This window comes from Equus caballus, chromosome X, assembly GCF_041296265.1.
Source record: "Equus caballus isolate H_3958 breed thoroughbred chromosome X, TB-T2T, whole genome shotgun sequence".
In the NCBI taxonomy this organism is placed as follows: domain Eukaryota; kingdom Metazoa; phylum Chordata; class Mammalia; order Perissodactyla; family Equidae; genus Equus; species Equus caballus.
Genome location: NC_091715.1, coordinates 37,257,643 through 37,284,590, shown reverse-complemented (window position 1 = coordinate 37,284,590; position 26,948 = coordinate 37,257,643). Strand labels below are relative to the sequence as shown.

General features: G+C 36.9%; 1 protein-coding gene across 21 annotated transcripts in view; it reads right to left on the bottom strand.

The window, feature by feature from the left end:
* The window catches only part of KDM6A (lysine demethylase 6A), a 206,640-nt gene that overhangs the window by 81,061 nt on the left and 98,631 nt on the right, over positions 1-26,948 (bottom strand). For all 21 annotated transcript variants that reach the window (XR_011434733.1, XR_011434732.1, XR_011434734.1 and 18 more), the window contains 2 exons: positions 14,049-14,107; positions 5,480-5,600 (listed from right to left, as the gene is read on the bottom strand). Coding sequence is in view for 15 of the 21 variants with exons in the window: in XM_070257372.1 (XP_070113473.1) it covers positions 5,480-5,600; positions 14,049-14,107 (180 nt within the window). In the remaining 6 variants the exon portion in view is untranslated. The remainder of the gene's footprint in view (positions 1-5,479; positions 5,601-14,048; positions 14,108-26,948) is intronic.

The window sequence follows — 26,948 nt, the reverse complement described above, 5'->3', positions numbered from 1 at the left end:
GCATTTTGGATTCCAAAAGTGGTTTCTAAAAGGAAGTATATATCATCATGCCTTTACTTATTCCTCCTGCTTTAATATATTGGCATAAAAAAACGACAATAAAATTTCTCAGTCTATAAAGGCTAAAAGATCTAATTAGACACCTGGAAATGAAGGAGTTCCTGGAGAAGAGTAAGGTAAACAAAAAGTGGAAATGCTATTTCACTGAGAAGTTTCATGCCAGGTGTAACAGCAAAGGGGAGACAAGCTGAAGAAAAGCTGAACTGGTGAATGGGGGGCATTGGAGAAAACAACTGCACTGGCAGTTTGTACAGAAAAAAATTCTATTAAGAGGTGATAAATAAAACCAGCCTCTCTTTTTTTTGTTTCCAATGTTTCTAGCCCGATCATCCAATGAGAGGCACTGTATCATTTTATAGCCTCTTCTATTTCATTTTATTTATCCATTTAAGAATACTAAGTACTGAGTAAACTGCCAAGCTAACACACAAGTCTCCTTTGAGTTCAACCCATTTCCTTTGAAGTATCTCTGTAATTCTGATATTCCTAACCCTTTCATACTAACCCCTTCAATTAGGACTTACCTTCAAATACCAAATTATAAGGGGACTTATATGTATGCATCCCAGTCAATTATCCCAGGTTCCCAAAAAAAGTCACTCACTCTCTTTACCTTTAAAAATCTAAAAAAGTTCCAATGTTGATATATTTTAGGAAAACTTAAATATGTAAATATTAGGGACAATGTCTATATAATCTTCATTAAATAGATGCGTTGGCAGTGACTGAAGAATATGGGCGTTATTACATCTTATTTTGCATTTATTAGCTTCACATGAAGTAAATAATGTTAACAGTCTGCCAGGATGTAAAAATTAGAGGCATTATGTAAAACTATTTGTCAAAATTAGTGTACTTTTATTGAAGTAATGATAGCACAGTGCCTCAAATGTGTAATACATGTAAGCAATTATTAATATCACTAAAAGGTAATGACATAAAATTCTGCATTAATTATATGGAGTTAAATAGGCAACCAAATTATCTGCAGCAGGGAAGAAAAACAATCACAAAATATCATGTAGAAATGTCACCCTGGAATGAACTCTGGTCAAGATAATATTAAACTAGTCAATAAATTAGGAATTGGTGCCTCCACCACTCACTAAACACATGAAATCTTTATTGGCCAATTTAACGGAAAAATAACACCATATGATTGAAAAGTAAGCTGGCCATTAACTTCACATTTCTGAGGATGGGAAGAGTGACAAAAGTATAAGTATTTAATTCTATGATGGGAAAATGGAATCCACAAACTATATTTATACTGGCTCCCAATTAGAGGCATTTTAGATGTAGTAGATAAATTGAACTGAAAAAGAAGGGCTGGGGTCAGCCCAGTGGCATAGTGCTTAAGTTCACGTCCTGTACTTCAGCAGCACATGGGTTCATGGGTTCGGTTCCCAGGTGCAGACCTACAGACTGCTCATCAAGCCATGCTGTGGCGGTGTCCCACATACAAAATAGAGGAAGATGGGCACAGACGTTAGCTCAGGGCCACTCTTCCTCAAGCAAAATGAGGAAGACTGGCAACAGATGTTAGCTCAGGGCCAATCTTCCTCACCAAAAAATTAATTAATTAATTTGAAAACAAAAAAAGGCGGTGGCCTAAAAAAAACCCTTGTTTGTCAGATATTTTCATATACATATATATTATTTAATCTTTACAACAATCTTGTGGAGTGGGTACAGTTATGCCAGTTCTACAGACACAAAGAGGATCAGAAGAGTTAGGCATCTTACCCAAGGATACACAATTAGTTACATGGCAGGGTCAAATTTTAAAACCAAATTTGCTTGCTCTGAAAGCTGTTTACGCAGTACCAAAACAGAATGAATCTGTCTCAGAGATACATTTCAGGGAAAAAAGTTATTACCAGAGATAGAAATAAAACAGGAGGCCCTGGAATGCATTTCATGTGTGGGTGAAAAGAAGGAATCTATTATGAAAATAAACTGTATTTTATTTAAATATTTTACCATCTAAAACATACTGTATATGCTATATCCCTCTTCAGGCAAAGGGAAAAGAAATGAGGTAGAGAAGACCTGATCTGCAATGGACAGACAGTCATACTGCCCCTACACCAAAATACTCTTTTCACCCAGCCCACTCCTCCATTAGATAGGAACAGTGTATTTAGAGAATTGAGTCCTGCTCAAAAACTGGGCATAAGTGGTCTAAGAGTAACCACATCTATGATAAGGAATCAACTGAGAATGGCCATGTGGCCTATTTCTGGCCAATGAGATGTGAAGCATTAATGAAGAGATGAACTAGAAGTCAGGATCTTTCTCCTCTATGAAATGATGATCAGAAATTTATTGAGCACTTATTGTATGCCAGCTCTATACTAAGCACCCATGCCACTACTCTATAATGTCTTTCTATATAAGCATGAAAAAGGAATCGTCTCATTTTGATTGCACCTGGCAAACAGACTTAAGAATAAGCCAACACAGAACAGAGAAGAAAATGAATCCTTGATGAAACTTTGGATCAGCTGAATCAACCAATCCAGAAGGCTGGACTTCACATTATATGAGCTACTATTTTTGTTGCTGTTATTTTAAACAGTTTGAGTTGGAGTTTCTGAGGTTGCCCAAAGCATCTATACCAATACAGTGTGGTAGGAAACAGTTTCATGTAGCAGAAAAGTCATCAGAGCTTCCACATCTATCCACATAAAGCTAAAGTACTGGCCAGTCCACTTTAGAAAAATTGGAGGCCACCTAAGGGAAGAGGGGCGTATCATTCCTTCTGATTCCTACCTTAATTTATACTAAATACTAAGCACTTATAGTAATATACTGATATACCTCCTCCTCAACTAAAAATGCTGATGCCTAAAATTCTCCTGAAAATAGACAAAGAATATTGGAGACAGAAGCCTTAAAAAGCCATGTCAAAAGGAGATAAAAGTCAAATGAAATCTTTTCATTATGAGGAAGAGAAACATCAAAACACTCTTAAAATTCTTTTGTATGTTCATTCAAATGAAATAAACATCAGAATGATATCAAGTATTTTATTTAAAAGGAAGAAAGGCCGAAAACAAAAAGACTGCACTTACTTACGGCAATTTTGCTGAAATTGCTATGACCTGAAGGTTTGTTAGCCTTTGACTAGCCTGAACAAATAAAAGTTGTATACAGGAAGGTTTCTGTTGAAGCAGGAACACTTTCAATTAGTTATAGAATACTGTCCAACACTGTTTCCTCTGATTAAAGGGGATTTAAAATATTGCCACCTTCATGGAAACAGAGCTTTGCATCCACATAATTAAGATACCACTGTACTAATATTCAATAGCCACATGCCATAATTTAGGACATATCTGATTCCTTTTTTTCCACTCAAATATATTTCCTGAGCAACATTTACCAAACTGCTACCAAAAACACTTCTGCAACACATAATAGGCATGTTGTTGAAACCTGCAGTTAGCCACTGATGATTAAGTAGCTAGGAACTAAAGTTTTTTTTCCTTTTTTGCAATTATGATTATAACTTTTAGCTGTTTACCCACCCATTGTTAACTATGCTGCTTAGGCAATATGCTATCTGACTTCCACTAGGTTCCTATAGATAACATCTCCCTGGAGCCTGGATCACCATGGTAATGGGTGTTTGAGCTGTTTATCAGGAATTAGAACCCCTTTATCCTTCGGGCCGGTTGAGACCACCAACCCCTCAACTGGGTCCACGTGAATGTCTGATAAATGCCTTTTGACTTTAAGAGGCTAAAAACTCCACCCTCAGATCATGCTAAGGTCACCATTTTGTGAACATGTGTCCTATGAAGAGCCATGAAGTCTGACTACGCTTGCACAGATCATCAATTACCTCACCTCTCCTCACCTCCAATCATCTATCTCCACTTTTCAGACCACCTTGCCCCCTATCCCATTAATACGCCTGAGTCCCTCTTTTCAGGGAATTAGATTTGAGATTCATTCTCCCGTTTCCTCACTTGGCTGCCTTGTGATTAAACCCTCTCTCTGCTGCAATCTCATGGTCTCAGTATTTGGCTTTCCAGGCGATGAGCAAAAACGAACCTGGTTCCATAACACTGTGACAACGTTGTAAAATGCTCAAATAAGTTTATTTTGTATTATAAGCCATTTCACAAGTTTTGTTAGCTAATAAACACTGTAAATGTCCAAGAGGAGGATATAATATGCAAGGAGGCAAATCTGAACTTATTTTCCATTTCAAATCCAATCACACCCCATAGTATAGTTGGAGAAATGCTGCTCTAAACTTGAGGAAAACTGCTAATTTCCAGGCATCCCTTATTCTCCACACTACTTACTTACATTTACCCTCAGGCCTAGTCCCCAAACTGCCACTTACCTTTGATAACTATGTGATCGAAATACTTCACAATCTACTGGTTTTAGTGTTTTTAGTTATATATATCTCTTTCTCATACCATCAGCATTGTTCTTTATAAACTCATGAAAGATAGAAACCATATTTGCATAACTGTCTACGTTAAGACTCTAGAACAATTAGGGACTCAAACACAGTTTTTAAAAAACCTTCAATCGTTCCTTATTAGTGAATTCAAATTAAAACCTACTGTAAAAGTCATTCTTTATCTCCCTCTCGCCCCTTCAGAATCAAGATAATCTGCAATGGAGATTATTTAGAACATGGCAACCATTATAAAAACTCATAAATTCACAAAAACTTAAGCTTTTTCCTAGAACTTCTAATCCTTTCAAAAAGCAACACTTTTATCATGCAAGTAAGCACTATATTCAAGAAAAGCCCAGTAAGACCTAAAGTGATGGCAGAGACAGCACAAGAAACTCAATTAAAAATTTGAGAAATATCAAATTTCCATAGAAAGTAAAATATTTAACCAACAATGTATTATCTTTTCCCAATAATGTTTACATTCACAAACCACCGGTTCAAATGACTTTCAGAGAACACATTTTTCTTATAATTTAGATATGAGACTGTGCCCTGCTGGTAGAGGTGGACAGATTTCGAGTGAGCTCCATGCAAATAAATGGTCAATGATTTGGTCACAGATACAGCATCATTAAGCAGCTGCTTCTGACCTCTATGGTGGCCAATCACTTATAGTGGAGTGATTTAGATGTCCAAATCGAGACTGAAACTTTCAACCTTTCCTGATGACAGACCTCAATTTAAACTTTAAAAAAAAGTTTAATGGTGTAATTAGTTACCTATGTCTTGGTATCATAACTACTGTGTACCCTGAAATCCAATCTTATGTATCTTCTAGCTCATAGCTGATAAACAGTTCTTTCGCTTAAATTTTCTTTTGAAGTGCCAACATAAATTCCAACATTTCTCAACGCTCTAATATTTAACAACATCCCCCCAAAAAAACACAAAAATGAAACATTATATCTTGGAAAAAACCCAACAACCTACCTTTAAACTAGACTCATAGTCTGTGTTCACTTTGAACATAAGCCCAAGTCGTAAATGAATTTCCTTGGCTCGACAAAAGCTGGGATCAACATAAAGCACCTCCTGAAATGCTTTAATTGCCCTGAAAGAATATAGACATAAGATATCTTAACTTTTTAACACTTGCATGAATTCTTGCTTGGCAGCACAGTAAAACTTCTGTTTTATGCAATACTGTTTTAAAGGAAATGCTAGTTTTATAAAAATGATGTGAATGAACAGTTTAAAAAAAAAAAAGACTGGGAAGGGGCACCAGAGTCTTTCACATAATTAAATGTGTAAAATCTCATTTAATATAAAAGAGGAAAAGAAAGAGCAGTTCAATTTATTCTCAATTATTCAAATAATATTTTATGGCTTAATAAAATTATCAGTATAAATAACTGATTTCATTGTTTTTGGAATTTCCTGGGGGACAGAGGGTTGGGGCAGATAGGATTAGTTTTAGTTTTAAGGGAGGAGAGATTAATCCTGTCTAGTCTACTCCATAAAAATAAGTACTCTTTTTAAAACTTTTTATTTTTTATCTTTCAGATTCAGGTTTACATTCCATTTGTACCTTATTTTTTATAAGGTGTGACGTAAGAGGTCAGTTTTCATTTTTTTCTGTACGGATATCTAATGGTCCCAGCATTATTTGTAAGAAAGACTATTCTTACCACAGCTCTGTAGTACCACTTTGTCCTAAATCAAATGTCCATATTCGTGGGGGTCTGTTTCTGGGTTCTCTATTATATGTCACTTTCCATTCGTCTATCAGTGTATTGGCCCCAATTTCATTTTTACCTTTAATAAAAGGTATCAACTATCAAGAGAACAAATACAAGGGTGAGGAAGGGACACTTTTCATTTAACACATTTTTATATCACTTAATTTGAGCATGTGGATGTACTACCTACTCAAAAGTAAATTATTAACAAACAATGTCAACTTTAAATTTTGAAAATTATAATATCAGATATTACAGTATGTTAAGCATCACTTTGAATCTCTCTACATGTTTTAAGGCTTATCCCAAGTACAAGTTAATGCATTCTTTGCAAAGCTTTTTATCAACTATTCTCTGCCTCTACTTATCTTAAAGGGGGCTATTTATTAGAATCTTAGATGATTCCAAAACAAAAGCCAATCTTTCATAAAATGTTCAAAATATTATACCACAAAATAGAGTCAAACAGTACTCCCTGGGCCTTTAAGTAATTTTATTTTGATTCATGCATTATCTATTTCCAAAAAAAACCTGTGGTTATGAACATCTTTATTATAAAATTAAGGGCTCTAAAAGGTAATGTTTATTGTGAGGGGCAGGGGCAATAGGTCTGGCATCAGATATCTTTACACCTGGTGAAATATTTTCTTCCTGAAGAGGAGCTCAGCATCTATGTGTTAGATGGCTTTTTAAATGGGTGAGGTGTGTATGTGTTTTATTATCTGATTGTCGATAGGCAGCACAGGGAGTCAAAGGCCTAACGGGAAGGAATTGGTGTAAATTACCATTCTCATTCAAAGGCAGTTTCATATTTCTGTCAATCAGACTTCAAGATACTCATCTGCATACTGTTAAGAGGTTCTTTTTGTACTCTTCTCAAATCTTTCTAATAGGAAGAGGTGCAGCTTCAGCCTCTATATTCTCTTGGTCATGTCTAGTGCTACCACCTTCTAATAGAACAGGCAATTGTGTATAGGGGCCCGGGGGGTGGGGGCAGGAGAGGATACAGCAAGCACATGGGGATCAGGAGGACACAACAAGGGGTTAGGTAGGGAACAACTGCAGCAATAAACGTTGCCAATTAAACCATATGATGCAACTGGAAAGGGTATGCAGGGGCTTTTGGAAGCTTCTGGGGTGATATCAATTTTTTATTTCTCGACCCAAGTGATGGTTATGAATGTTTATTTTATAAATAATATGTTAAGATGTATACTTATGTTTATGCATTTTTCTCTAAGTATATTGTATTTTGTAATAACAAAAATTGAGGGCAATGCTTCATAAAGTCCGAATTAACCTTACCTTATGATATGGCTCAGAAAACTCTCTTATAGAATGGGTCAGAACTAAGCAATGTCCACATGTGCCAATAAAAAACCCAGGAAGGCCTGAGTCAAAGACATGAAAGAAAAAGAATGGTGGTGGAAGACAGCAAAGAAAAGAAGGAATAAAGGAGAAAAAGAAAAGAAGTTAGGAAAGAACAACGATCTAAGGAAGGGAGGCAGAACACAGAGCATCAATAACAACCCTTCTGTCTCAGTTTCTATTTCCAGCCTTTTCCCTAAGCCTACTATTCGTAAATGTGTTTTACTCCATAGGTGCCTTTAATACAGACATCTTATCCACTTAGTTCACGATGTCACACAAGTACAGAGACATAGGTTTATTTTAACAAGTTCTCTGTACATGTGAACACACTGAAAATTTTTAAAAAATTATTAACCTATAAGCATAAACACATGTTCCAAAACACTAGTCTGGGCCATGTTATGTTTACTCTTTAAGGACTATTAAAAGTGCCCAAGACAAGGTATGGCCAATATATATCTAATCAAGTTCTCCTCGTTGTCGTTTCAAAGTCTCCCTCAGATTCAATACATTACAGGCTCAATCTTCAATATCTTATTACTAGATTACTGACATAGACTCCTTAAGGACTTCTCTTGCTCTGCTGTGGCTTGCTATGTTTCGCCAAACATGTGGCTCCTGTGACTGCCAATTAACCATGATACTCTAAGTCAAATCCCCATGTAGCATGTAAACAGTGAGCATTAAGCATTTAAGTACATGTGAGCAGTTCCTATTCAACTCCGTTCCCAGTTATGCCCTAATACCACTCATCCTCAGCCGTGAATCAGCTTATCTTAGGAATTTCTTTATGAGAATACTGGCCCCCATGGCTTCACTGCTTCTCCTTACCATGGTCTCCTGACCTGGAAAATTTTCATTCTTCTGCTTCACTCTAAGTCCACTATTACCTTCAAGACTCACCACCCAAACTCAACGCCAACTATTTTTTGCTTAGTGTTAACTAGCAGTTAGGTCCACTCTATAATCAAATAATTTTAGTCTGCACCTATTAGTGTGCGGTCTCCAATTGTTCCATGTAGTCTATTCCTTGAGGTCTGCATTCTTCTTTTATTTTCAATTTTCTAAATAATACAGCAAAATGTTTAAGTGTAATAGATGCTTACTGATGCCATCACTTTCATGGTTAGTTGATTGGACTTCGGGGGGTGGGGTGGGGGTGCCAAGGCAAGCTCCATAGTCTCTTTACTGATCAGTTCCCCTCATGTAACTAAATATATCTAAATTCATTTTCTTTTCTAAATTTTCACCCCTCTCTCTCGCCTGTGTGCTTCTTCAGTTTCTCCCAACCCAGGGGAGGGAAAAAAAAAAAAAGAATGAGAATGAGAGAGAGTGAGAGTGTGTGTGTTTGTGTGTGTTGGGAGGTGGAGAGTGTTGCGGAGAAAACAGGTACTACTCAGACTACATTCTAATTTTTGTCATCATTTTACCACATTCATATCTCACCAAACTGCACGTAGCCAGAACATGATCTCTGCAGCAAAAGCTAGACTAAAACACTAACACATACAAACTCTGCTGACCTTTGTATTCTGACAGAGAATTTGAGAACATGAGAAACGGCTACCCCAAACTATAAAATCCTTTTATGATACAATGCCTGGAATGGTTTATGGTTTTCAAATATTAAAGCATATTCTCTACTAAACATGCTGTGCTGGCATTTTTTTCTTAAAATCCAAAAAATGTTTTTTTAATATCACCAAAATTATTTCCATAGATTTTGTTTAAAAATTTTTTGCATTTAACGTTTGCCATTGTTCATTTTAAAAAGGAAATGATAGAAAGATAAAATCTTAATAGCACTACCTAAGAAAAACAGATGTGCTAACTATATTTTAAAACAATGGTCATTTTTAATATTTCTAGAAAGTCATTAAAAAAAGCCTCCTTTAGAACTTTACCAAACTATAGTAAAAATGATATTAATGAAACATCCCTAGCACAGTTTCAGTACACCTGGAAAAAGATATAATCAAACTTTAAGTTTTCAGAGGCTAATAAAGCTGAATCCAGAGATTTCCCTCAGGGATATCTGAAGGGATAAATGAACCAATTTCACAAAATTTCATACTAATAAAAGGGAGAACATTCTAGCTCTACATCAGTCATAACATGTACACACATAACAGATATATACTTCCACACATATCTATTAGGAAATTTAAAAGTTCCTTTTAAATGAGACAAATAGAAAGATTTGATGAAGTAATCAAAGAGACAGGTAAGATTTTTAAAGGTGGAGATCGAAGAACAAGGCAGACCAAAGAGCGTAAACGGCACGAACAAAGTTACACAGGCAAAAAATGCTCAAGATGTTTTCAGGGAAATGTTAATACAGTATGACTGATACTAAGAATATATTTAGGGGAGCAGCAAGGCTGGAAGAATCAGTTGAGGTTGAAGGAGAGAGGAGCTTAAATGTGACGCTAAGTTAGAAATACCATACACTGGGTTATTCATATTGACGTTTGCTAATATATTACCTCTTGGCTCTTTTGCCCTCTCTCTAACCAGTCTTCATCACTCCAGAGTGGGATACTTTTTTCCCTACCTTATTACAAGATTTATGCTTTTACCCATAATTTCCCTACAGTTTAATTAGTCCAAGCCCTACCAAATTCTCTCTAGTAATCTATTGTCACTGGTAAGCATAACTTTACCAGAACTGCCTTAGTTATCCACTAGTTTTTTCAAAACAGAAGTGTACATAATAAACTCAACACATGTTAACATGAACTGTTTCATTTTAATGGAATTAAAACTTCTGATCTAAGAGCATTAGTTTGTATTATAATAGCTCAAAAATATCTATTAAGTTATTGTCAGACTCCATGCCAGACAAGCCTCAGGAACAATGGTATCACAACTTCATCAGGTTTATGTTTGCACCCAAAGCAGTGACTATACAGGAGAGCAGAGATTCGTACACCCCTAAGAACACTTGTGATTCGTGCTGGGGAAATGAATCCTAAGGAAACTTCACTTGTAATATGTTAATATTTCTGTCATTTTTGAACTCACCTCCACCTCATCCACCAATCCTTTTTGATGTCAACATAACAATAATCACTACATTTCCTTACTAGGCCTATCAATTAGATTTGACAGCTTAATTTCCAAAATCCTATGCCTCTAGCACAGAATTACGTAGCTCTTAGATTTGCTTACCATAGGACCATTCTGATATTGATCAATGGGAATACAAAAGGTTATAGGTTACAGAGATAGGACTGATGAGGATTTTCAGGGGGATACATTTAGAAATATGGCTACAAGTTGTAGTAATTTATTATTGTACATATTTCAGTTCCTCTCACCCAAGGACATAGGTTTCCCACTACAAAGGCAAGAAGCAGCTCAGTTCAAGGTAACCCTAGCAATTTGCCACCTTAACGAACAAGAACAAGCAAAGGCTCGGGCGTGCATCCACACGTGTGTAAAGGAAGGGCTTACAGAGATTGGTTCTAGCTCTCTGCTGCACGTATTTTACTTTGGGCTTCTATGTCTTCCTTTCACCTTCTGGATGTCTTTTTTTAAGTTTGGTTCCAGATGACTAAGTAGGATAATAGTAAAACTGAATAATCATGCTAAGTCCAATGAGGATGTTAACAGTTGCTCTACTACTGTCTGACATGGGCTCCTCTGTCTAAGGAAGAGGCTGCAACTGAAACTGGAAAAACTGACCAAGTAACTGAGCTCATCTAGAAGCTAACCAAGAAAATCAACTCCAAAGGAAAAAACAGGCAGCATAATATGGCAAGAAACAAGACAAACAGGTTAACGGGATAAAACTATAGTTAATAAAATTGCTCTTAATAATATATCGTCACCGTTGCCAACCCCAACACATGTTGGTTGCACACATTATTACCAAATACCTAAGCTACTCAAATACCAACAGACACCATCACCAAATATCAAATTTTACTTAAATTATAAATGTACCCAAGACAGAACATTCTGAGACATCCTAGGCAGATTCTCAGAGCTGACAATACAAAAAAAGGCATACTACACTCTTCTCTAGAAACACTTTTTTCAACAAATCCTAAAGAATTTGGTGTGAAATTAAAAAAAAGAAAAATGTCTGATCCCAGGAATTAATACTACCTATAAATAAAACACAAATACAGTTTTAACCTACGGAAGTTCCTATCAGTTAAGGCTGTACTCTAAAACTCTAACCAAGCACCTACTCCATGCTTTCTAATTCTATGGCTATTCAAGAAATAGCAAGGTAAGTTAAAGGAAAAGCTGGGGCACAGAGTTTGTAAAAGAACATTTGACCAGCAAGAGAAAAAAAACACAGCCAGGATGGATTCAGACAGGGCGTGAGATATATCATTTTAGGAAGTAGCTAGAGTTGAAACTCAAGACATGAAAAAATGGTGGTGAACCAGGACAAGATCGACAGACCAGAGGGCACTTATTAATTCAGACATTGCATCATCCTTATATCATTCAGTTTCATTTCTTAAGTCAACTGAAGGATACAGAAATCATATGTAGATAAGCAATCAAATGATACAATTTTCCACAGCTACAAGCCCCCTAACTAGACATGCTCACACACTTATTAAAACAATCCAATTCTGAACTGATCATTGCTTCAGTTCACTACTGATTTTATGTTTGTATCTTCAATCTACAGAGAACTCACAAGTTATCAAATAGGTAGTTCGTGAAAACTGGCTGGTGTGAGGTATACATGTGTGTTTCTAAATAGTAAAGTTCCTTGCCATTGGTTTCATCTAAATTATTTCTGGTTGGCCATAAAGATTGTACCAATGTGCCCAGGAGAACAATTACAAATACTGATTAAAAAATAACCACCTGTCACTCTTCAAAGGTGGGGACAGTATAATAGGAAAAAATACTAGATTGAGGAATCTGAGCATAAGCTTGTTTCTGCCACTAATTAAATAGTTACATAATACTGAGTTAAACACACACACACACACCTTGCTTTCTTCATCTACAAAACTAAGGGAAAAGACTTATCTGTAAGACCACTTTTGGTTCTAAAAGTTTTGAATTGTGAATTCTATGAATAGTATCTTCAAGAAAGAGAGAGATTTTAAAACAGTCCTAATCTATTCTTCTTGGTTTTACATGTGATACAATGGACATGAAGTCAGGAGGCTTAAGTTTAGGATTGCTCTAGAGCAATGGATAATTTACAAAGAAAATTAGTGATCTGAACAATTGTAATACTCCATATACACAGAGGTGTTCTCTAACAATGCAGTGTTTCCATAGATGATCAAAATCCAACAAGACGAAAAGCAAAGAGGGAAGAAAAAGTATATAAGGAAAAGTTATCCATGTTTAAAGTTTCATCTTTAGGGAAACCATATCAAATCACTGCCAATGCACATTTAAAAGCTCTGCAATAAATATTCAGGATGCCCAACAGATATATGACAGGGTTATAACCTTTGGCTAAAACCTTCCTTTGAACCCTCACAGCACTCACTCACCTTAAAACTATGGAGAATAGAAGGGACTCTGACAAAGTGGATACAGTTCAAATAAAAAATGTCCACATAGGGCCTTACAGTTTACAAAATCTACATCATCTCATTTGATCATCAAAACTGTATAAAGTAGAAAAGGCAAGTGATTGCAATGTCCTTTTTAAACAGCACACACACACAAGAGGAAACAGACCTAGGGAGCTTATTTAAAGCAAGATCAAACTAAGTGGAAGCACTGAGACGAGAATGCCAATCTTCCAACTCAAATTCTACGTTCTTCCCATTGGAGAATGCTATTGTCTTGTCTGGTAAACAGAAAAAGAACAATGAGGCAAAGGCCATAATAACAGGGTCCTATACTTACAGTTTATAAAATCTTATGTATTACTGTCATATTTAATCTCTGACTCTGAAGGTGGTACCATTATTCCTATTTTATAAAAGAGAGAATAGGGAGTTCATAATCTGGTGCCTAAGTTATTGGAAACTGGAAAATACTGGCATGTGCGTGTGTATGTGTGTGTGTATACTGGGAAAGGTGGAAGAGGTGGAGAAGTCAATCTTGTCTAGAAGTCTGAAAAGGTAAAAATACTGGTCATCACAGATCATTTACTCACAGACCTTGAGATCTGAGAGCATAGTCATTCCCCAGTTTCAAATAACCTAGGGATCACCAGTCCATAATGAGTGACTGAGAAATTCCAAAAGCTTTCCAATCTAAGCCTTCTTTAATCAGAATCTTATACCAGATTCTTTTACATACAACTCTAATAATCTCAAGTGGGTCAATATCTCTGAAGGAACAATCCAATCATTTCAAGAGAATATTGAAAAATGGAGGTTTAGTGACATTAAAATATTTTGTGTCTATTATCCACACACAAAATACCAAACAAAAACAAAAAACAAACAAACAAAATAAGCCATTTACTGGAAACAACTGGAGTTGTTAGTTTTATGTCAACTTACCACTGAAATGCATTGTAATGGAAGTAGACCAAACCAAGACCATATAAAAAGGCAGCATTCTGTAGAGAAAGGGAAAAAGAGACTTTTAGGAAAAACATTTATGTCTAATGCATATGTGATTATTAATATAAAATATAGTATCCAAGATCTTTTAAGTTATTAAAACCCTATCTTGCATTATAATATATTTACAAAACACCAAAGCAGCAGTGGTAAGTCAATAGACGGCACAGAACCCAATCAACTTGGAGAGATTCTCTGGTTTCTTTTTAATCAAACTTGCCCTGAAACAAATTTGTCACCAGATTTCTATGGGCAAATCTAAAATAAAAAGCTATTATTATTCAGAGATAAGAAAACACTTGGACTATGCTATCCTATTCTCTCTTCCTCACACCTGTATTTTTTCTCTGGTTCTTTGTGTTTCTTGAACTGGATTTAATTTTACGTTCAATGTTGCTAGGAAGGTAGGTAGAATTCAAAGAAAATACACAATATAAACCTAGAATAGATTTAAGTATTTAAAAAGATATATATTATATGCAAAAATGACACCTAGCCATTTACATTTGGAGCTTTAAACCTCAGGGATTCACTTTGTAGTACAAAACAGAGACATGCTTACCCAGACTCACTTGACCTCTGGCCTCCAAAGAGGAATTACCCAGCTACTCCCTTTTTTTGAAAAGAGCAAACATTTGAGTACCTACTATGTGTTGTATCAATAAACAAGCAAATCTGTTTTAGCAAATCTTCCCTTTTTTTAAAAAAAAAGTAAAGCTTTCACACCGTTCCTTGCGAACAAATTTCTCCAAACCTATATTCTAAAACTTGAAACTCTTAAACTCTTACTAAAATGCTTCTTGCCACACTGTCTTGGGTTGCATTTCCCCAGAAGCACAGCCTGAAACAAAAGGTTTCAGTACAAGTACTTTATTTGGGAAGCTACTCTAGGAAACACCAGTAAGGGAATGGAGAAGTGGGGAAGGGAAGGAAGCCAACAAAGGGTGCGGCATAGCTGGTTATGCAGCTGTAGGAAACTGGGACTCAGTCCTGCTGGGCATCTCTAGTAGACTGTGTGGAACACTCCTCAGAGTCATCTTGCCCTAGGTGTTAGGGAACTAGAGTACTTATCTCACAACTGCTGTCAGTCACTGGTGACAGAAAAACAATCAGTGATGTTTAAGCCCAAAGTGTAAACAGCTGAGTGACTTTCTGGCATTCAATTATTTTTTTAATACTAAAATTTGTTCTAGGATTATATTGTGCATTTCCTTTTAATTCTGAGTAGTCTTCTGAAAACAATGAAAAATGTTGCGTAAGCACATCTTAAAATGTAATAAATATGAAAATTTAATTTTATTAAATCCTCATTACTCTCAATTTTCCGAATGAGAAAAAAAACACGCTACAGGGGTATTCACAAATGTGAGATTCACAAAGGTCTCAGACAACATCTATTCCAAAAGTTCACATTTAAAAAAAATTCTTAATTTAGTTAGAACTGGTTTTAATCAGGATCATTCATTTACCACCCCACCCCCCATCACCTGAAATAAGTTGAGCATTTAGTTGGTATCAGGGACAATATTTAAGGACTGAACAAACCAAACTGATTAAATATACTTCCCCTGCTCTCAAGAAGTATGCAACCTACCGTGTGTAGGGTGTAGGGGATGGGGAGAACAGGGATATTCAGACTGCAGGAGTAGCTGATTCAGTCATGAAGTATTTTACCCAGAAAGTCTAGATTTGAAAGATGACTGTCTTCTTAGACAGGGGAGAAGGAAGTGAAGGGAGTATGGCTGAATAACAACAGACAACATCTTTCACCAATTTAGGTTAATTGCCCAGAGAAGGTAGTGTGGGGTGTGGTGGAAATATGAGTTTACTGAAGGGCATTTCTGCTTTCAGGACACACCCTGATTCTCTCAACTTCCTTACTTTGTTCATAGTTCATCTTCCCCCCCCTAGGAAATCCTATCTTGATCCCTGACACGGTATAAATCCTATCAATTATTCAAGGTTCATTTTAGATGCCATCTTCCCATGAAGCTCTGCTGCTTCTCCCACCTCAAACCAGAGGTAATCTTTCCAACCTCTAAATTTGGCCTTAGCATGATTCTCTATCATATGACATTATTACTTAATATTAAGAAGTTACTTAATATTACGTAAAATGCTAACACTATTTTTTTTTAAAAGGCTCCAACAACCCTATGAGGTGGTAGAGGGCTTCATTTATAGAATGAAGAAGTGAAGATCAGACAGATTAAGCAACTTGCTCAGAGACAGGTACTAAGTAGCAGACACAGGAATTGAATCTAGGTTGGCCTCCAGAGTTCACTCTTAACTACTATACCACTGTTATCTGTGCGCTGACTAAACTCCATCCCTTCAGACAAAAATGCCACAAAGGCAGGAGGAGTGCTAGTCATTTGTGCATGCACTGTTATCATCCAGCACACTGCCTTCCACATAGCAGATACCCAAAGGTTTAGTAAATTGAATCATCCTAGTATTTAAGCTCAGTTATCGGGGTGACACAGAATTAGTATGAGGCATGGTCCCTGTTAACCAGGAGATTATAAATCTCAGCAAGGAGTTAAGTCTCATTTTTCCATAACAGTAAACAATGTAATTCAAACATTTATTGAGCACCTACTATGAGTCATACCAAAGTTATCGGCACTGGGAAGACAACAGTGAACAAAACAGACAAAAATCCCTATCTTCAATGAATTTATAATCTAATGACAAAAGACTATGAATAAGTGCATAATAATATATTCCAAGCTACAACCATTTAAGAGTTAATGAAGGAGAACAAGGTACTAGGAAAAGAAGTAGTACTTGGGTACTATATCTCAAGAACGGCTGGGAAAGGAGAAGGAAAAACAAACCATCTCAGCCAGAGGTTCTAAACTACACATCTTTGGAAATAGTGACCCGAGGGTGTGAATGACCATATGCTCTGAAATAGATGTTCTGAATAGATTCCCTCCCAATGTACAATCTCACCAAAAATGCCAATAGCATCCTCATTGACAAACGTAGGTCTACGCAAGAGGACAACCAGAGCAAAGGCACTGAGACGGAAACGAGTTTAAATGTGATATAGCCATTCTTCAACCTACTGTGAGGAGTTAGGGGCGTAACTTTCCAGGAAATGTACTATTTATAAAAAACACTCCTGCTTCAGTCCAAATCCTTGGAGATTAGAATATCTACACCAGGAGTCAGCAGATTACAGCACATGGGTCAAATTCAGACAGCCACCTGTTTTTGTAAATAAAGTTTTATTGGAACATAGCTACACCCACTCATTTACTTATTGTCTATGGCTGCTTCTAGCTCCAATAGCAGAAGCAAGTTGCAACAGAGAGACTATCTGGCTTATGAAGTCTAAAACATTTAGTATCTGGCCTTTTACAAAAGAAGTCTGCCAACCTCTGACCTAGACTGTATTATAGTACCCATCACAACCCCAAATTAAGAAATTATAACTTGATGAGATTACTAACAATTTATATTCAAGGCTCTTATACTATGTCTACAGTAAAGTGATGTGGTTCATTAAGTCAGCAGTTCACCAATACCAGAGTCCACAGTGGTGTTTTCACTGATCCCCAGCGTAGCTATTAGAGAAACTCCTGAATGCCCTATGGTCCATAATCAGAGCTTCAGACTGTATAACCCCAGATGTGAGAGGGGAGCACTCTGCAGTCACAAGCTTTATTCTTTCCAACTGTTTCTCAGCTTCTCTCAGTTTCCCCAGACTATTTCCAAATTGAAGAAAAGGGCATGGAGCGTTCTGCTTCCATTTTCATGAACATACCCATATAACAGTGGATTAGAAAAGAAGAGTAATAAACTAAATTATACAAAAACAGTGCGCCTTAATGTTGGAGAGGCTGTGGAGAAAAAGGAACCCTCATACACTGTTGGTGGGAATGCAAACTGGTGCAGCCACTATGGAAAACAGTATGGAGATTTCTCAAAAAGTTAAAAATAGAAATACCTTATGACCCAGCCATCCCACTACTGGGTATATATCCTAAGAACCTGAAATCAGCAATTCCAAAAGTCCCATGCACCCCTATGTTCATCGCAGCATTATTCACAATAGCCAAGTCATGGAACCAACCTAAGTGCCCAGGAACTTAAGACTGGATAAAGAAGATGTGGTATATATACAATGGAATACTACTCAGCCATAAAAAAGGACAAAGTCGTCCCATTCACAACATGGAATAGACCTTGAGGGTATTACATTGAGTGAAATAAGCCAGACAGAGACAGACAAACTCTGTATGACTCCACTCATAGGTGGTAGTTAACATAGAGACAAAGAGAACTGATCGGTGGTTACCAGGGGAAAGGGGGGGGGGGGTGGGGGGAGGGCACTAGGGGTGAAGTGGTGTACCTACAACATGACTAATAATGATGTACAACTGTAATTTCACAAGGTTGTTAACTATCATAATCTTAATTAAAAAAAAAAAAACAGTGAGCCTTAGAACAATACAGATGAAATAAGAAGCTGGCAACCTCATATCAGACCCTCTCTCAGCCAAATTTTCTTAAATCTGTCTATGAAATCCCATGGAAGGCACCGTTGGCTGACTAATACCCTTTTCTCCCGGCTACTTTCAGTGAGAAAAAATTGGTAACGTGACACAGTTCTAGCCAATGAGACAAGCAGATTTCTACCATAGGGCTTCCAGGAGAGCTTTTGCTTTCTTTGCATAATGCTTCCTTTCCTCTTCTTCCTCCTTCTGTTAGTATGTCATGGTCACCAGAGTGATGAAGGGATTAATAGCCCACCAAAGTAGTATGAAAATCACTTTAAACTGAAAACATCTGAACAATCAGCAGTCACAGAAATAAGCATTATCTAAACTTAAGCAGAGCATCCTGAAAATACAGCTACCAATGACACCCCTCCAAGGGAATTTGCTGACTGAGAAAATACCCTTAATTCCACTGCCCGTCAGCATCAAAAAGTCCAAGAGAACTTTCTCTACCTTCCCAATGAAGCCCTTACCCGCTCCCAAGTCCATTTTGTTAAGTTCAGTGGAACCTTCCATACTTTCCCAATGAAGCCCTAAACTCTCTCCCTCTTTTGTTAGGTTTATATATAAATCTTTATCTCTGGGTATTGAGGCAGTTACTCATTACTAAGCAACTCCAGCATGCATGTGTAAAGAAACTTTGCCTTTTCTCCTGTTACTCTACTGTCAGTTAATTTGCAGGCCCCCAACCAATGGACCCAAGTTGCAAGAGAAAAAGTATTTCCTCCCAACAGTGACAAGCAGCAACCCTGTGTAAAAATCAGACTGGACAGGGACTAGAACAGTAGTCATAGACAGATGATTTTAAAAGAAAACATGCTTTAATGACAGCAGGAGAGTGCCAGTAAGTTTAAGATGAGAACACTGCCCACCCCCTCATACCCCCTTAAAGGCCACAGCTATTTTTTATTTACCATGGTTTGGGTTTTTTGAGGAAAGTTTAGATCTAGTATCCTACAAGCATGCAGAAGAGTAAGCAGCAATGTAAGAAAGCACCTGTTACCCAGACAAAGGGAGGGCGAGATTAACAAAAGAGAATACTAGTCAAAGTAACATTCAAGCTTCTAAAAACATTTATTAGACAAGATCAGAGCCAAAGGTAGTCAATTCAGGGTAACTAATTGTATTCTAAATGATGAGATTATCAAGATATTGATACAATGTTGCCCATCTTTGGGAAGAATGCAATTTGATTGTAGCACCCCCAAGCATCCCATACTCCAGTAATCACCTTCTTGAAGACAATCATATTTTTATGCAGAGATATAATTAAGAAATAAAATCAAGCCAAACTATTAGAAAAATGTCAAATTTCTTAATCTTATTCTTCTCTGATACTAATTCGACATAGCCAGTGATACGGGGGTGGGGGGGGGGAGGATCTGCTGTTCATCTTATTGGGAACCCAAAGGGGGGGGGCGTGGTAGGGGGGAGATGAAGGCATTCCAAAGCTCCAGGAATGAATTTCCAAATGCCTTCCAGTCACCTTCACCTGTTGCATATACTACAAATACCTGAAACTCTATGAATCTTACGTCTTAGGGTATGGTGCTCTAATGGTACTGAAGACTTTATATAGTGGTAACAATCTCACCCATTAACCAAGCCAAAAAGCAGGCCTACTTTTTTCTTCTCTCACCTACTCCCCACCAATAAACCAAATTCATTCTATTCACAAAGCTCATTTTACAATCTAAAAGCCTTTGAATCTATCCCCTCTCCATTCCTACTGCCGTTTCTCTATGTAATTAGGACCTCAACTTTGTCTACCTGGCCTGTTTCACTAGTTTTCTAACTCATCTCCCAAATTCTAACCTCCCCTTCCATTTCCCCCCTTTCAATCTACCTTCCAGACATACCAATGCCAACGACCTTTCAAAAACTCAAACATGACACTTTCTATTTTAAAGTCCTCAGAAGAGTCCCTACAACTTAGCCTAACTTGAAGGATCTTCATTTTATGAGTCTTGCTCAATTTTCCCAATCTCATAGCCACCAATTCAATTGGGACAAATAATATGCACATCTATAAATAAAATATGCTCTTACACATATCTGTGATTTTAAACATGTTTGCTTCCTCTGCTGAAAAAGCCAATGCCATCTTTCCTTCAATTCACTTCTCAATCTGGCAAATTCCAATCCATCCTTTAATACATCACTCATCTCTTTCTTGCAGAAGTATTATAAGACACACTCCCCAGCCCAAAGAGAATTAGGTTTTCTGATACAGGTATCCAAACTAATATCCATGTCTATTACAGATATGCTGTTTATCTCCTCCACTAGAACATGAGTCTGTAAACTGTAAATGGTAGAGACAGAACCCAAGTCATCTTGTGATCCCTATGGCAAAGTAACTGGCATATATAAATTATTTAGGAAAGCTTTGCTGCTGAATAAACCCATCTCTTACAGCCTTAAATAACTTGTTACACATTTTTCATCAAAGAATTTAATACTTAATGTTGATCCAACTTACAGTGAATTATTTTCTTAATACAACTACCTTCTGGACACTTAGAAGGGTTTTCCTAGTTATAATAATACAGCAAAAGAGGTTGCAAAAGCTCATTACACCCATCAGGCCCAAAGTTATACTATTACAGCAGAAGTTCTGCTTCCAAAACCTATGCATAGTATTGCATACTGATCACAAAATCAGGCTGTAGGGGCCATCAGATTTGGCTTAGAATTCCCGCACTGTCACTTACTTATTAACACTCATGAAACAAGTTAACTGAGTCTCAATTTCATAGGGCTGCTTTGAGGAATTAAATGAGATCATACATGTAAAACACATAAAATCCTACCTGGCACTTGGGATTTTTGTGAAAAGTAAAGGAGGAAACATATCTAACACCACCAAGAAAATTATCTAGCACATGGTAATTGCTCAATGGATATAACATGATACATAAAATTCTTGATAAGTCTCACACACTGTTAAAAAATTACACATTAAAAATGAGAGAACATAGAAATAGAGATACAGACAAGACTACTCAAAACCTACGCAACACTATAACCAGGAGATTTGAAAAACAGTAACTGGTACCTGGAGATCGCCTGAACCACTCAAGCAGAAAGCTCAGCATGCTGATAGGTCACCATGGTTGCTATTAAAAATGAACAAAACAATGAAGTTTGAATGCTAGCAGCCCTTTAATTAGAGCAGAGCTGGCAGGTGCTGAGACAATGAAAATAGCTGAGAGCTGCACAAAGACTGGGGATGTGCCTTTAGGAGGAGGAGCCCTGGATGCAGGTACTCATGTTTAATTTTCTTAAAATATAGACTACAAGACTCCTGCTGCCAGTGTAGCAGCCAAGCTGAGAGCTTTTCCCTTTCCTACTGAAATTTATAATATATATTCCCATTATCTAGAAAAAGATTTAAGTGAAACAAGAAGACTTTCGTGTCATAAAGATGTAATTCTCTTATTTACCAATAACATGAGTTAATTTGTATTACTAATACAGTCTATTTTGCAACAACATGTGTACCTTCTCTTACTGTTTTCTATCTTATTATCATGATCAGACAAAATAAAGACATTTCTCAGCCTCCCTTGCAGCTAGGAGTGGTCATATTACTAAACTCTCACCAATGAGATGTGTATGAAGGGATGTGTACAATCTCATGATTCCCTTAAAGGAAAGGGTTGTTGCCCTCTGATTCCTCTTCCTCTAACCAGCTCCAAGGCATGAGACAGCCAAGTCAAGAATGGAAAAATATAGACCAATTTCAATTATGAACAAAGATGCAATTCCAATCCAGGTAATACCTAACAATGGATGAAAACATTCCCAAATTGAACTTACCTCAGAAATACAAGACTGATTTAAGGAAAAAAAATATTATCTCAGGGGATGCAGAAAAATAATTTGCATACAAAAGAAAAATGTTGACTTTTCAATTGAAATTTTTAAAAGCTGGCTTTCACTAAAGTAAGGAAGTTCCTTTCTATTCTTAGTTTGCTATTTACAAAAAAGAAAAAGAAATTCAAGTAATCATACTTCATGGTAAAATATTTAAAACATTCCCTTTAAAATGGGAAGCAAGACAAATGTACTACAGTCATGCATCTTAAGCAATGGGGACATGTTCTGAGAAATCCATCATTAGGCGATTTTGTCATTGTGTGAACATCACCGAGTGTACTTACACAAACCTAGATGGTATAGCCTACTACACACCTAAGCTATATGGTACTAATCTTACGGGACTACCATCACATATGCGGTCAATGATGGAAACATTGTTATGTGACTCATAACTGTTTATCACCTCTTTCAGCCAATACTGTGCTGGTATCCTAGTTACCACAGTGGCAGGAGAAAAGATCACAAAAATTGGAAATGGAGAAACAAAAGTATCATTAATTACAAAGGTAGGATAGTCTATGCAGAAAATCCAAAGTAAAGCATTCAAGTCAAATTAGCCAAGTTAGTAAAAGTTAGTGAATTTGCTTAATAAATTTAACACACAAAAGCCAACTGCAGTTCTATATACCAGCAAAGAGACAAAAAATAAAACGGTATTTATAATATCAATAAAACTGCAAGATATAAAATACATTATTTCATAACATGAACAAGAACTTTGTGAAAAAACTATAAATATTGAAAAAGACAGGAGTCTCCTTACAATGACAGTTTTTTGGGTTTTTTTTTAAATGTACAAAGTCAATGCAATTCCAATCAATCCCTGGAAGTCACTGTGTTTTATTTAATTTTATGACTCTGATTTCCAGCACTATAGAACTTGACTAAATACTGAAACAAATCTAAGACTCCAGATCTGTGCTAATTGTTGCAAATCCATTTACCATCTATCTGGCCCTTGCCTTCTTTTCCCCACTTTGAGGCCTATAACCCCAACAATTATCTCAGGATCTAAAACAGGGGTCCACAAACTACGGTCAAATTTTTTCTTTACAGCTCAGGAGCTAAAAGTGATTTTTACATTTTATATTGATTACACTGGAAATGATTAGCTAAGTACCTACATAATAACTGATTTTGCCTCTTGGCCCAAAAAGCCTAAAATATTTACTATTTCGCCCTTTAATAAAGAGTTTTTGAATCTTTGCTCTAAACCAAGAATTTCAGAGTTCCCTAAACACCCACTGTACTTTCATGTGCTGACTCAGTTCTCTTCTTGGGAAGCCTTTCCACATCTCCTATCTGGAAAACTCCCATTCACCCTTCCCTCGGGTTTCAACTTCTCTATGCAGTCTCTCTAATCCCCACTCAAACTTTCCCACACCCCTTATGCAAAGACATATACTTCTGCCTCCTCCACATCTCCAATGTATCAATTACCAAAAACTTACGCTTATGTGTGTCTCCCTCACAAGAACATAGTCAACTTGAGAGCAGGAACTACTTTACTCATCCCTGTATTGCCAACAAAGCCCTTGTCAATGAATGTAAAAAAGCCAGTTAGTGACTGACATATATAGTGTAATAGAAAAAGTCACTGAAAAGTCAGAAGATGAGTACAGATTCTATTAGTTTATCCATCAATTTGTGCTGACCTGGGGGCTTCCTTAACCATCTGAACACAGTATGTCTAGTCCATAAGTAAAGAGATTAAATAATTTCTAAGGTGTTCTGCTTCTAAAATTGTAAAATTTAAAAAAAATTTCTTATGCTCAAATATACTGCTTTTTAACTTTTCTTATATATTCTTTAAAAGATCTCATTCTCGGCAGGGCTGGCCCACTGGTGCAGCAGTTAAGTTCACAAGTTCTGCTTCAGCGGCCCAGGGTTTGCCGGTTCGGATCACAGGTGCAAACATAGCACTACTTGGCAAGCCATGCTGTGGTAGGAGTCCCACATATAAAGTAGAGGAAGATGGGCACAGATGTTAGCTCAGGGCCAGTCTTCCTCAGCAAAAAGAGGATTGGTGGCAGATGTTAGCTCAGGGCTAATTGTCCTCAAAAAAAAAAAAAAAAAAAAAGATCTCATTCTCCTGATCCCTGGCTTTACAGGCAATAAAGTTTTTTTAAATTTCAGGTCAATTTAAGCATTAAGCTTGTTGAAATATTAATTACAGTTCTGTCTTCCCTTAAAGTTCTAAATACTTTCACGTTATTAAGGCATTCCAAGACTGATATATTTAAATACTCAATAAATTTCTAAATTTGAAACATGAATTTGAATTGAGAACCTTGAGTTTTTCCATTTTAATAATTCTCTCCATATAATCTCTCCCCTACCCAACATTAACCCTCAATCCCACATCAGTGCACCGTTAACGAAAAAATAAAACTATATGGGAGATAAACGGGCCGAAGAAAACCTCACTCATCAGCCCCAATTAGGAAAGAAGGCTGGCACAATTTTCAGAGATGGTAAGAAATACAGCATTACAATTTTCTAGCAAGTATTGAATCAATTAGTAAAATAGATCTCTTTGCTGAATCTGCTTTAAGGACAAGAATTGTTTATAATTAGCATACCAAAACATATGCAAATTAATCTACAAGTTTTAAGTTCCTGAAATACTTGATCCTCTTCAGCAGTAATACTATAAAGCCCCATTATATATATACACACACATACACACACACACACACACACACACACACACACACACACAGAAAGATGTAAAGTTTAATGTTTATTTTTTTTTTCAGTGTCCCAAATTAAATTTTAGCCCAACTCTATCAAAGCCATTGTAAAAGTGCAGGGTTTTTTTAAGAGAATGAACTGATGAAGGCTTTGTTAATCAAAGATTTTAATGAATCAATGTACAAAAAAAATTATACACCCTGCACACATATGATGGGGTTCAGGGCAGGCCGCCCCAAGACACGTCACTCTGGTATGCGGACTATTTCTAGCTGAAGACAATAACGGCTCAGACTCAGCAAGAACATTCCACCTTCTGGGTTTTGGTAGACTGGGAGGATCCTTGCTAAGCCCACTCTTATCAAAGTTCTATTTACCAAACATTTGCTTTTCCATTTCCATGTGAGTTGCCTTCCTCCCCTTTGAAGCCCCAAACCACTACCCCAAAGTCCTCCTTGGAGATACTTGAACAGGTAGCTTCAGCCATTTTGGCGAGCTGCTCAATTTGTCTGAGCCTCTCCCATGTATACATGTTATAAAGCTATGTTTAATTTTCTCCTGTTATTCTGTCTCATGTGAATTTAATTCGTTGTCCGGCCAGAAGGACCCAGAGTGGGTAGAGGAAATGTCGTCCTCCCCTACATATAACAGGCAAATTATTTTTTTAACCGAAAAAGGTTGTTCTCTATTTTGCCTTGTTTCCACAATATTTAGTCAATGGCTCTTTTAGACAAGCAGACTACCATAATCCAAAACCTTTTCTTTCGGGGAGAAACGAAGGAAAGAGTCGATTTTGTTTGTTTAAAAATTCACAATTATAAATAAAAGTATATCACAAATTGTTTAATAAAGTACATGATAAAAACCATCAAAAAGTACCAGGACTTGTTTGCATTTTAACATACATCTTTACAGTCTTTTACTTGCATACTGAAACACAGCAGCATTAACAGTGTACCTAGAATATTTTATTCCTACCTTTCTACTTTACACCATAAACCACAGAAGGAATTTCTAAACTTTTCTGATTCATGAATGAGTTTAGGTTTTGTTCTTGTTGCGGAACGGGATTAGAACATGATATCCCAAAATACTTCACTTTGGCATAAGAATTATTTTGAGCTGAAGGCATCTCAGTTCCTGAAATCCCTTATATGGCTAAAAGTAGAGCCTCCCAAAAGAACTCAACTGTCATAGAGTTGGAGGGAGCAACTCTAACAGACATTGTCACAAGACTATCATATCTCACGTCTATTCTCCTAATGGCCCATTATCTTTGCAAAAAGTCATTTGTTTTCCCATAAGTGCCCTTTCTCCCTTTTGCCATCACCTACTAAATTGGTATATAGCCCCAAATTCTAACCACCCCTTTGAGTTACTCATCACAGAGTTTGCCTGCATGTATATACAATGCACGTGGAAAGTATTTTTTTCCTCCTGTTAATCTGGGTTTTTTTTGTTTTGTTTTGTTTTGAGGAAGATTAGCCCTGAGCTAACTGCTGCCAATCCTCTTTTTGCTGAGGAAGACTGGCCCTGAGCTAACATCGATGCCCATCCTCCTCTATTCTATATGTGGGATGCCTACACAGCATGGCTTTTGCCAAGTGGTGCCATGTCCGCACCCGGGATCCAAACCGGTGAACCCCAGGCCACCAAGAAGTGGAACATGTGAACTTAAGTGCTGTGCCACTGGTTCGGCCCCTAATCTGTTTTAAGTGTAACTTGCAGGCCCTAGGCAAGAACCTAA